This window comes from Motacilla alba, chromosome 20, assembly GCF_015832195.1.
Source record: "Motacilla alba alba isolate MOTALB_02 chromosome 20, Motacilla_alba_V1.0_pri, whole genome shotgun sequence".
Taxonomy (NCBI): domain Eukaryota; kingdom Metazoa; phylum Chordata; class Aves; order Passeriformes; family Motacillidae; genus Motacilla; species Motacilla alba.
Genome location: NC_052035.1, coordinates 522,672 through 534,801, shown reverse-complemented (window position 1 = coordinate 534,801; position 12,130 = coordinate 522,672). Strand labels below are relative to the sequence as shown.

At 45.5% G+C, this 12,130-nt stretch overlaps 1 protein-coding gene across 4 annotated transcripts in view; it reads left to right on the top strand.

Moving 5' to 3' along the window:
• NDRG3 (NDRG family member 3) overlaps positions 1–12,130 on the top strand; it is a 59,630-nt gene that overhangs the window by 36,312 nt on the left and 11,188 nt on the right. For all 4 annotated transcript variants that reach the window (XM_038159100.1, XM_038159103.1, XM_038159102.1 and 1 more), the window contains exons 4-5: positions 10,877–10,982; positions 11,665–11,785. In XM_038159100.1, the coding sequence (XP_038015028.1) occupies positions 10,877–10,982; positions 11,665–11,785 (227 nt within the window). The remainder of the gene's footprint in view (positions 1–10,876; positions 10,983–11,664; positions 11,786–12,130) is intronic.

Sequence of the window (12,130 nt, the reverse complement as noted above, 5' to 3'; positions counted from 1 at the left end):
AGGTTATTGACACATTCCACTGTGTGCATTTCCTGATGTTGGAGAGGTTGAATTGAAACTGTCCTCATTTTTTGAAACTGTCCTCATTTTTCATTTAAGACAGCTTGTGAATGCTACCCAGTGGCATTGAATACAAGATGTTTTAGGGTGTCTTCTATTACTGTGCTGAAATAAAATAGAATGTTAGCACTTTTGAAGAAGAGTTTGCTTTCTTTGTGTGAATGGGAGCTGTTCTTACCCCTATTGAAACATTTTGTCTGGCATATTGAGGACCATTCTTCCTCTGATTTGCACAATGAGTTCTTTTTATTAAAGTTCTAGAGTGAAATTAATTAAAACACATAAGATGTTTTGATCTAGAAAGCAAGTCTATTTAATACCTGCTAGATTAATACTGCTCCTAATCTTATTAAAACTAGCATCACCACTGAAGTACTGGGTTTGACTTCTGACATCACAGCAAAAAACACTATAAAGATAACAACTACTAAAATAGAATTTTATTTTGGCCTCCTTTTTTTGCATAATTTAAGTTTCTTCGGAAGCTTTTCCTGTGATTCCTCCCATCTAGTTTTCTATCTAAAAGCTCACTTTTTTTGTAAAACTGCCATGTTGAGTTCTGGAAAGTTTTAACTAGCTGGACTTGGACTGAAACATGACTCTTATTTCTAAATGTATGTGCACAGTCCTTCCCTGAGGTTTACATAAGCATTAGTTTTGCTTTCTGTATTCTGTGACAACAGTGTGCTGAAGGGGTGATTATGCATTTGTAATATTTGAAATTCCTGTACTTTTTATGTTCTTGTGAGTTTTTAGAGCAAAGCAAATAAGCGTGGTTTAGGTTGACCCATTTTCATCCATTATGCAACATACGTTAATGGTATTTCACAGCAGTTAATAAGTGTACTACCAGGTTTAATTCAACGCAGTTCTAGTTCCCAGGGATGTGGAAAGTTTGGACACACAGAACACAGCCCTGCATTCTCTTCAAGAGATTTTAAGATGTTCACTGTCTTGAGCAAGGTACTAAAATGCGGACTGGGACATCGTATTAGTAGGAGGACTGTCTTTGGCTAGAAACATGGCCCTTGGCTTACCTTCCTTGAGGAGTTAAGATGGTCTTGGGTCTAGCAGTCACACAAACTATTTCAGGCACACCTGTGTATTAGCACATTCAGATCTCCATTGTGCAGGCTTCAGGTTTACAAAGGCTGTGTGTCTGCAGGTGGTGGCACCTTTAGTCCACTGCCCAGGGGATGGGAGAGAGCCAGAGGTTCTCTGTTCTGTTTGCAGCCTGTGGGGAAGGCTGCAGTCTCACACTCTGCTGTCTCAAAACAACAGTGCAGACTGCCCCCCTGCCAGAGCAGGAGTAAGAAGCACCACATATTCCTCAGTCTGTGCTGGGTGCCTAGCTCATGACACTGGATACTTCATTGGAGTGCAAGAAAGTTGTGGTTTTAACTGCTTCTTGTAACACATGGGCAGGGCAGGAGATGGAGAAGTGCATCTTTCTACATCTCAGCCATGTTGTCATGAATTGCTTACTGGTCTCAGCATTGCATGGTTGTGGGGGTTCATGATTTCTGCTTTGGGAGCACAAACCCAACCTGTCACAGCCATGCTTGTGTTGTAGCTTACTTGACTGAGTTTCTTTGACTGCAAAGCCAATGTCTGTTCTCTGGCAGGATCTGTGTTTGGAAGTGACTTGCCAGTTCTTGCTGGCTGACACTGAGCATTAGCAAGGGTCACAGAGAGGCACTGGGTCCGTCCTTCACCGTCGCCTGCCTTTGGAACAGGTGCTTGCAACTCTTGTCTCCTGGCACTTTTGAGTTTGTGTAAGCAGATTGAATTTCTCATTCTTCTGCTGCTCCCAAGTCTCACACAGAATTTCTCTTACTTAACACTTACTCTAATTACACAGAGTACCAGAAACTATTGCTTGTCTGCATAGATCATATTGTGTTTTCTGTGAATAAATTTCTGCTCTGTATGGAAGTGAATAATTTACTTCAAGATGTTGTTTCAAATCTGATTTTGATTTGCTTCCCATGCAGCCATCTCCTTCAACTCTTATTTCCAAGTTAATTTTGCACTGAGAAGGAGCTGGGAAGCACTCAGCTGCCAGCTGCCGTAAGGTTGGCAGTATTATAATGGGAAGAGTTACCAGGTGGTGATGTTTTACAGTCTTACAATATTTTTTTCTTATCTTACAGTCATAGTTAATGGTATTGTTTTAGTAATGTGTAGAAATTTGAGGGCATCTCTTGCTGAGAGCAAGACAATGGAGTCTCTTCTTTAATCTCTCCGTAGTTAGTAGCTGGGATAGGCTGTCCCAGGAGCATGATGTGGTTGTTTTTCACCTTTGCTAGGACTAGCAAAGATGACGTAAAGTAAATATCTGTAGCCACAGAGTCGGTGAAAAGGGGAAAACCTGCCCTGAGTAATCTGCGTTTCTTCCACCTTACAGCAAAGCAGCAGAGGCAGTTCTCTTTGCCTTAGGCAAACCAGGAACTGAATGTCCTTAAATTGAAAGATTTTTGGGGATGTTTCTAGCCCTATGCTACTACAGACATTCAGCAAGCTTGAGCAGAGTGCAAACAACAGATGCTTTGGTGCTCTGTGTTGTCCCAGGTTTTCATGTTAGAAAAAATTTTTGAAGGGATTTCACAATGTGTTCTTTATTGCCAGTCTCCAAATCAAATAAAATCCCAGTTTTTTAAGGAACTAATTTTGAACTTTGAGAGCTTCACATTGGGAGTAAAACTCATCCGGTAATGCTAAAAAAGAAGCTTAATAAATTAGTCATGAAAAGCACTGGTAATATGAATTCTAGTCATTAATCATTCCCACTGTGAAACAAATGGTTTCTTCAACCTTTAATAACCTTTAAAACTTAAGTACTGGATCACACTGTGACCTGGGTTTGTGGGAGCATAGCTGGAATTTGGGCTGCTACCTCTGCTTCCTGTGAGTTTCTGGAGCTCAAGGCATTGAGCACCTCTGGAGCTGCTGTTGGATGCATCACTCCTTCACTCAGAATGTTTTTTCTCAGTAGTGGAATTTTTTGGTGGTGTTAAGAAAACTTCTCTGTCCAGCCCTCCCAGAGCTACTCTGGCAGTCACACCACCTGAACTGGGACCAAGACCCTGGCAGCTCACATCCCACACTCAGTCACAGCAGGTTTCTTACTGGTTCTACCCCAGGTTTTCCATAGCAGAGACACAGGTAGCCAGATCCCTAACATAATGTAATCATGGTGCAACAGCTAAATAACAAAGCAACAAAATAAGAGCTCAAGCTGGTGCCTCCAAAGAGTGACCCCAAACAAAGGATCCCCTGGGGTTTTATCCCTTCACAGCACAGGGAAAGTCTGAGCATCCTCAGCTGCTGCAGTGTCTCTGAGTCTGGGTCCCCTCTCTGGGCCTCAGGTCTTTGGCCCCTTTTCTGCAAAGGTTCTTCAGTTCATGGCCTCTTGCTGCGAGCTTAGGCTCCTGCCCCTCCAGAGCTCAACCTGCAGTTCCACTGCAGCTGCACCTGAAGCTACTGGCACTGAATAGATTCTTTAACAGGTGGAACCTGTCAGTGGCACTGTCATTGTTACCCTCTCTGGCCAAAGGCAGAGGGTGCCAGTCCGAAATGGTTCCTACATTTGAACCTTTTTACCATGTGTCTACTACTTTCCGTAATCAGTCCCACAGTAGATTTAGGCTTTGGCAGTCATAGTTGGACGTGGGTTTTCCTCTTTAGCTTGAGAAGCATTCAGAAATGTTAAGGGCAAATAGACTAATGTCCCGGCCTTGTCTGACCTGCAAATGCCCAGCAAGGAATGCCTTCCAGCAGTTCTTGTTTGAGTTTGATGTCAAGCTTCTCTTGGGTTGTGTTTTATCACCTTCCAGTATCTGAGCCACTATGGTTCACACACACTTCTGAAATGCAGGACTCTTTGATCAAGAGCAGAGATTCTCAGGGGCTGGCACCATAGATGTTATAGCAAAATTCACAGGACAGTGAACCCAACTCTGCACTCCCGCCTACAGATTTCCGTAAGACCATCAGCTCACTGGACATGGGGCAGGGCAGAGGAACAGGAGGACTCTTTCCAGTAGCACTTCATCATGAAGTCAGCCATTCAAAATTTCATTTGTTACATGGTAACAACACTGCATTTTAGCCACAAACTTCTGTGGAGCAGCCGGTTAAGGAGCTCCAGAGCGTGAGAAGCCATCATTGACGTGATTCTGAGGGCAGAGAAATGTATTCTGTGCCTTCCAAAAGCTGCTCTGCGATGGGAACCATAATGTACTCCAGATCAACATCCTTGGGGAAAAGGAAAAAACTAACCAGGAAACCATAGAAAACTTCACTAGTTTTGCACTCAAAGTTCAGAACAAAGCCTTCACAGAACTAGAGAAGATTTTTGAGCATAAACTGAGCAGAGAGCAAATGCCCACCATCCATTGCAGCAGAGATAAGGAATGGTGCCAGAAAGCCAGCATGTCTAACAGAAGGGCAGGGAGGTTATTGTAAACAAAGCATTTTTTAAAAAGCTAGAGAAAATGGAAGAGGCTACAAACTCTAACAGATTAAATATATGAACAGAGGGGTTTTTGAGAGATGATTTTCAAAGGGGAAAAAAACAACTTTCCTGTTTCAGATCTATCAAAATGGAACCTGGAAGGGAGGCTTATGGCTAGTCATAGCAGAAAAACTAAACATAAAATAAACATGCTTTTTTTCTGCATGCAGGCTTGGCACAGAGCAACTCACAGAGGCGTTAAGTGAGAGGTTATGCTCCTCTGTTGAACCTGCCATGGTGCCCAGTGATTCATCTGTCAGGCATTTTATGAGACAGATCAGAATTCAGAGGAATTCTGGAAATTCACTGACCAACTATACCAGACAGACTGATAAAATTAGCAGAGAACAGTGGATCAATGACACTTATAAATATTGGGAAAGGGTAATGTAAGTTTTTTAATGGAAGAAGTCCTGCTCTGCAGAGCTGTTGGAATTCTTCATATGAATCAGTAGTGATACAAATAAAGATAATTCAGTCAATGCAGCGTACTTGGATTTCCAAGAGACAGGACCAAAAAGAGTCTTAAGACATATCTCTTAAGGGACTTAGGAGACCATGCAGTCAGAAGAGAAGTCCACTGATGGATGAAATACTAAAAAAACCCAGCATTTGTCTTCACAGTCGAGATCACTTGAGGAGCAACCTAGAGGTCTGTACTGGGACCTGTGCTGCTTAAATATACTCTTTAGAGGTATGGAAAAAGTGATGGAAGGTGCAGTGAAAAAACTTATCTGCCTTTGGGTAAACAAAGTGTGCTACACATTGAGTCAAACTTTCCTAGAGTGGAAAATGAAAGCATGGGCTCAGGGCAGATGATAAACCAGACCTTAACATTGCAGGGGATGAGTGACAATGTCATCCCAGGGCCTGTGGCTTTCAGCAAAGCAAATCAATCCTTGTTCATCAAGAACAGAGAACAAAGCAACTGCATTCTGCTGCTTCATGCATGCACAACATGTGCCTGCATGCATTTGGCATCCTGCTGGGCCCCTTGGCTCAGCAAGGACATAGCTCCCTGGGGCAGTTTTGGAGGACCAGCAGTATGGTCAGAGTCAGCTACTGAACCAGGGCTGGCTGGATAGTCGCAAGCACATCAGCCCAGAAAGGAGCACGTGAGAGTCACGAGCTGTTAGGGTGTCGCTTCTGGGGAGTGTGGAAATGGGGTCAGTTGCTCCCCAGCTTCCAAACCAAAGGCCAGGAGATCTCATGCCAAATCAGCAGATACAAGATGGGGAATTACGTGGTTCTTTACCCCTCACATTAATAAGGTTCAGCTGCTCTGGTCACAGGGGGAGAGAAATACCAAAGGCACAAGTGTTTGGCAGTTGCAGCCCCATCAGAAAGCTGAATACCACACCTCCAGTTAAGGAAGTCTTATTGGAACTGCGGAGGAGTTGCTGGAGGATGGGAAAGTTACAAGATGGGAAACTGTTACAATATGCAAGTGTTTGAGAACTTGTATCGCTTTATCCTTTTCCACCAGCACAGGCTCCTGGAGTCATCCCAGCAGGCTACAGCTGGAGCTTGGTCTCTGTGCCTTCTGTTCTTCCTCCATCATCGCTCTTCTCATTCCCGACCTCCAGGCACTGCTGGTGTCTGAAGCTGTGTATCCCAGGTGCTCTGGGTGGATGGATGGCAGCTGCCTGCCCAGCCTCAGTGCCGTGTCTCAGCATCAAGTATGGCACGGGCAGTGCCCGTGGCTGCTGAGAGCTGGCTCTGGGAGCCACACTGCCTCTGCTGCCCACCTCCTATTTGCAGCAGGAGGGCTGCAGCTGCTGTTTATCTACCATACAAATAAAGGCAAAAGATAAAAATAATCTTTTTTCAGAAGAAAAACTTGGGATAAAGTTTTCAGTCCTTAGGTGAAAGTTGAATTTTATCCAGCTCTTCAGAACACAACCTGTGGATCATGAGCTTCTCTTGTGTTCATCTCCCTTATTTTAAAGACCTTAGGTTTGCAAAAGTCTAGCTGTCTCCTGGCCACATGTTTTCCACCTGCCTTCTCAGATCACTGCTTCCCTGCACTAGACCACAAAAGCATTCAGACATTAGCTGGAATTACACACCTGCAAAGTAACAAACCTTGAATCTCTTTTCAAACTACACTGATAAAGTGTGTCATAGCTGGCCTGAGCAGAGAGCAGAAAGAAATCCAGTGTGCCAGAGTCTGGAAGATTCTGTTACTTTCCAATACCACACTTCTACACAAGCAGAGGGCAAATACCAGGAGTGAACATGCCAGAATTGTGTTTTGGAACTGGGCAGCAGTTGCAGAAGCATTGATGCAGTGTGACACAGACAGGACACATCTCAGTAGGCACATCTCAGTAGGCAGTTGTGAAGGGTGTCTACAAGAAGGACATGAAGAAAGTGTGTTTGTCAAGGGCAGAGGGTGCAGCCTGCAAAGTTCCTGTTCTCTCACTGAGTGCGCTGGTACCCACTGTAAGTCAGTTATTCTGCTCCACATTTGAGTGAGTAATAAGCCAGTAATAATGTAACTAAATAATAACTTTTGGGGGGCAGTTCAAGGTAGCAGTTGTATAAATGTAGAGACTGTTGTTGTCATCTAAACCATAATACCTAAGCTTCGGTTTAAGCATCCATCTCATGCTGTCCTGTGACTTTGATACATAGGAGACCTGTCGTGGAGACAAACAGGTGATGGGGATTCACATGTGCGCTAATTGTGTGGCATCTGATAATTATTTTGTCCTTTGCAATGAGAGATTGAGATAAAAGCCCTAAAACTCCAGGGAAAGTTTCAGAGAAAATAAATTTTGCTGGAAAAACTGACATTGAATCACTGTTAGGGAAACTGGGGGTAAAACTGAGTCTTATTTCTACAGATAATCTTGAAAAAGAGATCAGCATGATAGCCGATGTGCAGTTAAAAAAGTAATGGTAGAAACCCTTATCTAGTTGTACTGTCTACTGCTCCCTTTGTAGAAAGGAGAAAGCCTTGGAAAAAGGCTGTAAAAAGTAATATGCTTTTATCAGAGCAGAGAAGAGTAGCTGCTTCCCAGGAGGAGAATTTCCACCTTGCCAAGGAGCTAGCAGGAAAAAATAAGAGGTAGCCTTAAGAGCTCCCACTCTGAGGCATTGATGCTGTGCAGGGCAGAGTGCGAAGTTTGCAGATTTAGCATCTTACATTTTTCAAGTGCTGCTTGCTGAGATTTGTTAAACATGGAATTCCTTATGTTGCTGCCATGTTCAGTGTTGTCATGGTTTGAAGGACAGGTATCTGCCAAGGAAGGTCGGAACCTCCCTTGAAATGGAGAATATGACGCCCTTCCCTCCAAATTCTTATAACTTTGAAATTACAGGGCTTCCAGGCAAAGATATGGGAAAAGGAACAGCAGCTCCTTACGAGCGTGTGTGTGTATAACAAGGCAAACAAACACCAAGCCCGGCAGCAACGCCGAGCAGACGCAGAGACCCAGGGCCGGCCTTCTCCCGGCTGCAGGCGCCTTCCCCTGCAGTGCAGTTCCGGGCACAGCCAGCAGGGGCGCTGCTGGCTCCCGGCAGGGCGGGGGCGATGATTCCCCCGGGGCTGCAGGGGGCGCTGTGGCGCGAGCTCGGCCGCCTCCGCACACGGCAATGGCGGGCGGGCCGGCGGAAGGGATGGAGAAGGGGCTTCCTTTGGAACCCTCAGGGACGGCCGGGCCCGCTGCCCCTCCGCCTGCTGAAATGGACTGCAGCAGGAACCTTGGAAGCAGCTGGAACGGCAGAGGTGGGCACACCCAGGGTGACAAATAAAATGTAAGAGAAAATTCCGAAGGCCCCAGCTAAGTGGCTGCAGCCAGCTGCACTCCTTCCCCCCACCTTGGTCACTTCTTATGTCTCTCTTAAGTACTGGTTATTATCATCTCTTAGGAAACATGTGGGAGAAAATTCCCTGAGAGAAAGGGGAAAAAAAAATCCTAACCTCTAACAAGTGTACATTCCCTGAATTTGAGTCACTAATGTGACTGAAGGAGTAGCAGGATAGTCCCCTTTCCCCCAAACTGCAGTTTACACAGTCTGCAAAATCAAAGTAAGCAGGAGACCAAAAATTGATTATTAGCTCAAGGAAACTTTTTCTTTCCCACTTGAGAGCTGAGATCCGAGCTGAGCTTTGGAAAACAGAAATGCAGGGTGCTGCAGTGTGGATCACAGTCAGATGCTTGGATAGAGGCTCTGAAGTGGAGGTATCTAATACCTTGTCCTGTAGCTTACCTAGTAAAGGTATGTGTGACCTTAGCAGTAAGTTCCTATGTAAGTACAGAAAAGTCTGTGTTGCAGACATATTTAATATCATCAGCTCTTTTGTTGCTTTCTGTACTTATCTCATTATTTTCTCAGTGTAGTGTTTGTTCTTCTGTTTGATAGTTGACCTTTTGCTGCTGCCTATAGACCCTCCCTCATCCCCTGTAGGTGTCCCCCCTCCATGAGCCATGAGTCAGTTTAATTGATCTTGTGCTCAGCTCAGGGCAAGGCTATTCCTTCTGCCACCCCATGGACTCCCCTTGGGCTCTGAAGCAGAGCGAGGATTTGCATGACCTCTCTATGAGCTTCTTAACTCAGTGACCTGGCAGTAGTCTAACAAAGCGAGATTAATTAAAAAAAAAAAAAAAAAAAAAAAAAAAGTAACTGGATAGCTGCTTATGGAAGAGCCTAGCAAGTGCCAGAGCTGGCAGAGAGACCAGTGGTAGTCCTTAGTCCAGCCCTCAGGGGCGCAGGGAAGTGCAGGTCAGGGTCGCAGGCTCCGGCCACTTGGGCACTTGCTGTGCTCTCCATTGAGTTTGCTGTGTTTTGCCCTTCCAGCCACCTGCACTGCCAGTTGCCTTCTCCAAAAGTGGCCACTTTATTTAAAGGACTCATTAACACCTGCAGGCTTGGAGAGCACTAAGCTGGAATCCAGTGCTGTGGCTGCACAGCACATCCTTCAGAAGTACAGGACAGAGCTTTGTCCAGCTCAGTAGAGCACCCCTGAGAGCTGAGACATGGGCAAGGGGCAGAGCCTGGAGGTTTGCTGGAGGCTGAGGAAGCAGGGACTGTACCCTGGGCTGCTTTGTGCAGCCTTGCTGTGAGGACAGGAATTCCTGCCATATGGACACATGCTCGCATTGCACACACAGACGAGTCCTTTCCTACCCCCAGTCTCCTCCTAAGGAAAAGGGAGCCAAGTGAGCCTCAGATAAGCTAATGTCATCTGCAGATGGGTCTCTGCTGCTTTGTACATAAGTACTCCTTCTGCACATGCACAACACAACAGCTACATGCAGGCAAAACCCGGCCCCCATTCTGAGGACAAGGAAAGACAGGGGTGTCTTGTTATCCTTCAAACACAAGACTCGAGAAGGTTTCAGACTACCTCATGTGATTTGGCTGGGCCAGCATCCTCCTGTTGCCACACTCCTGGAGCAAGGGAAGAGAGAGGCTTTGGAGTCCTTGAAAAGAAGCACATCTGGGTGAAGGAGGGTCTTGCACTGCAAGAACTAAATCAGTCTGCCCCACAGCCAGCTCTCAAGAGTGCCCAGAAAGTGGGTGAGGTGGATTTCTGATGTGCTGCAAGGCAGGTACTCTCACCAGTCCTGTATTTGATTTAATGACTTTCAGGTTGTTCAAAATTACTATTATATATATATATATATATATATATATATATATATATATATATATATATATATATATATATCATATCTTTTATGTAAACTAGTAAAACATATTTCTGAGGTTGTAATGTCCCCACTTTAAGCTGAACCATGTGGCTTTTTCCTAAGCAGGTATTTTCTTAATATCAAGAAAATAATTGGTACTTTTTATGGTTACTGTAAGAGCATGATCCCTCCATTTAGCTCTGTAGACGAGAGAAGGGATCTACAGGTGATATTTTGTATCCAGCTTTCCTGCCATCTCCACAACTTTTCCAAAGTCCATAGTTATCCCAGAGATCTTGATCGTGAAAAGATGCAGCCCCAGATCATTTGCACATTTGTGCAAAAGCAGGCTGCTTTGGGCAGTCATTGGACACAAAGATTGGATGCAGAGGTTTGACAGGGTTGTGAACTGGCCAGGTTGGATGGGTCTTGGAGCAACCTGATACAGTGGAAAGTATCCTTGCATGTGGCCAGGAGGTGGAATGAGATGGTGTTTTAGGTCCCTTCTAACCCAAACCATTCTGTGATTTCAAGACCTGTAATGTGGGTATGAGAGCAGTGTTAAAGTGAGAATGAGGCCCTTGCTGCTGGCCCTCAGTTAGGGTTCCCTGTGAAGTCAGCATATGTAACACTGGGGCTCCTTCTTCTCTCTCTGCAGGAACATGACATTGAGACAGCTTTCGGAGTGGTTCATGTCACCATGCGGGGCACACCCAAGGGGAACAGACCTGTCATCCTCACATACCATGACATTGGCCTCAACCGTAAGCCCTTGCATTGCCAGGACCCTGAAAAAGTGATTATTCGTGGTATTTGCTTTTGAGCATGGGGAGTAACAGGCCTGGTATGGAGCTGAGATGAGGTCATTCCAAGGTGAAAAGATAAAGGTCTGCAGGAAAGAGAGAACATGGCGTACCCCTGTCCATTCCAACAGCCTTTGAAAGGTAGGGCCAAGGTGGAAAGATGGAAATAGGTCCACCCAACACACCGTAGTGCTCTAGCTGCCTTGCTGCACTTGTGATAGGGCATCCATTCTGTGGGTGCTGGGCAGGTGAACAAGTCCCTTCTACATGGCTGCAGCAGTAGTGTAATGTTCTGGTGGGCGCAGTTGTTCTTTTGACGTCTTCCCACCCAAAATGTACTGTTATGTTCACACAGGTACTTCTCTGCGAGTGCTTTAAGTACCCAGGTGCTGTGAGGCCCTGCTTTCTGGGGCATTGCAGGCTGACTGTTGTTTGTCTGCTTGCCCTCCAGTCATGGTAATTCCATTGCTGAGACTCACTGCAGCATTGCAGTTTTGAGGCACAGCACATACACCATCCAGCACCCACTGCCCTATGGTCTCAGTGGGGGCTTGAGCTCCTGCAGGTGTGTGCCGTGGTGTTTGGAGGGTAGCTTGCAATAAAACTTAAAGCAGTGTCTAATTTCTTCTTCTTGTTGTTTCAGACAAATCCTGTTTTAATGCTTTCTTTAACTTTGAAGACATGCAAGAGATCACCCATCATTTTGCTGTGTGCCATGTGGATGCACCAGGCCAACAGGAAGGAGCCCCCCCATTCCCATCTGGGTAAGAGCTCTGCAGTGACCCATGTTGTTCAGTCTGGACTGAGGTAGCACCCGGTTTAAGCCAGCTGGGACTGCCAGGCTGAGTGTAGTGGTAAGCAGGTGCGAGCAGCAGAGGAAATGGCAAGATGAGGAAGCTTCCCAAGGGTCATTCAGGGAACTCTCCAATTACCAAGACATGGGTAAAGCCCTCACTAGGGCTGAGTCTGGTACCACCTTTCTGACTTGAACATGAATCCAGCACACTGCAGTCGAGCTGGCATTTCATCTGTCCATCTTGCCATAGAAGTCTGACTGTCCAAAAGAGCACAGCTCTGTGTTATTCTTGCTCTGAGAGATGAGATCAACA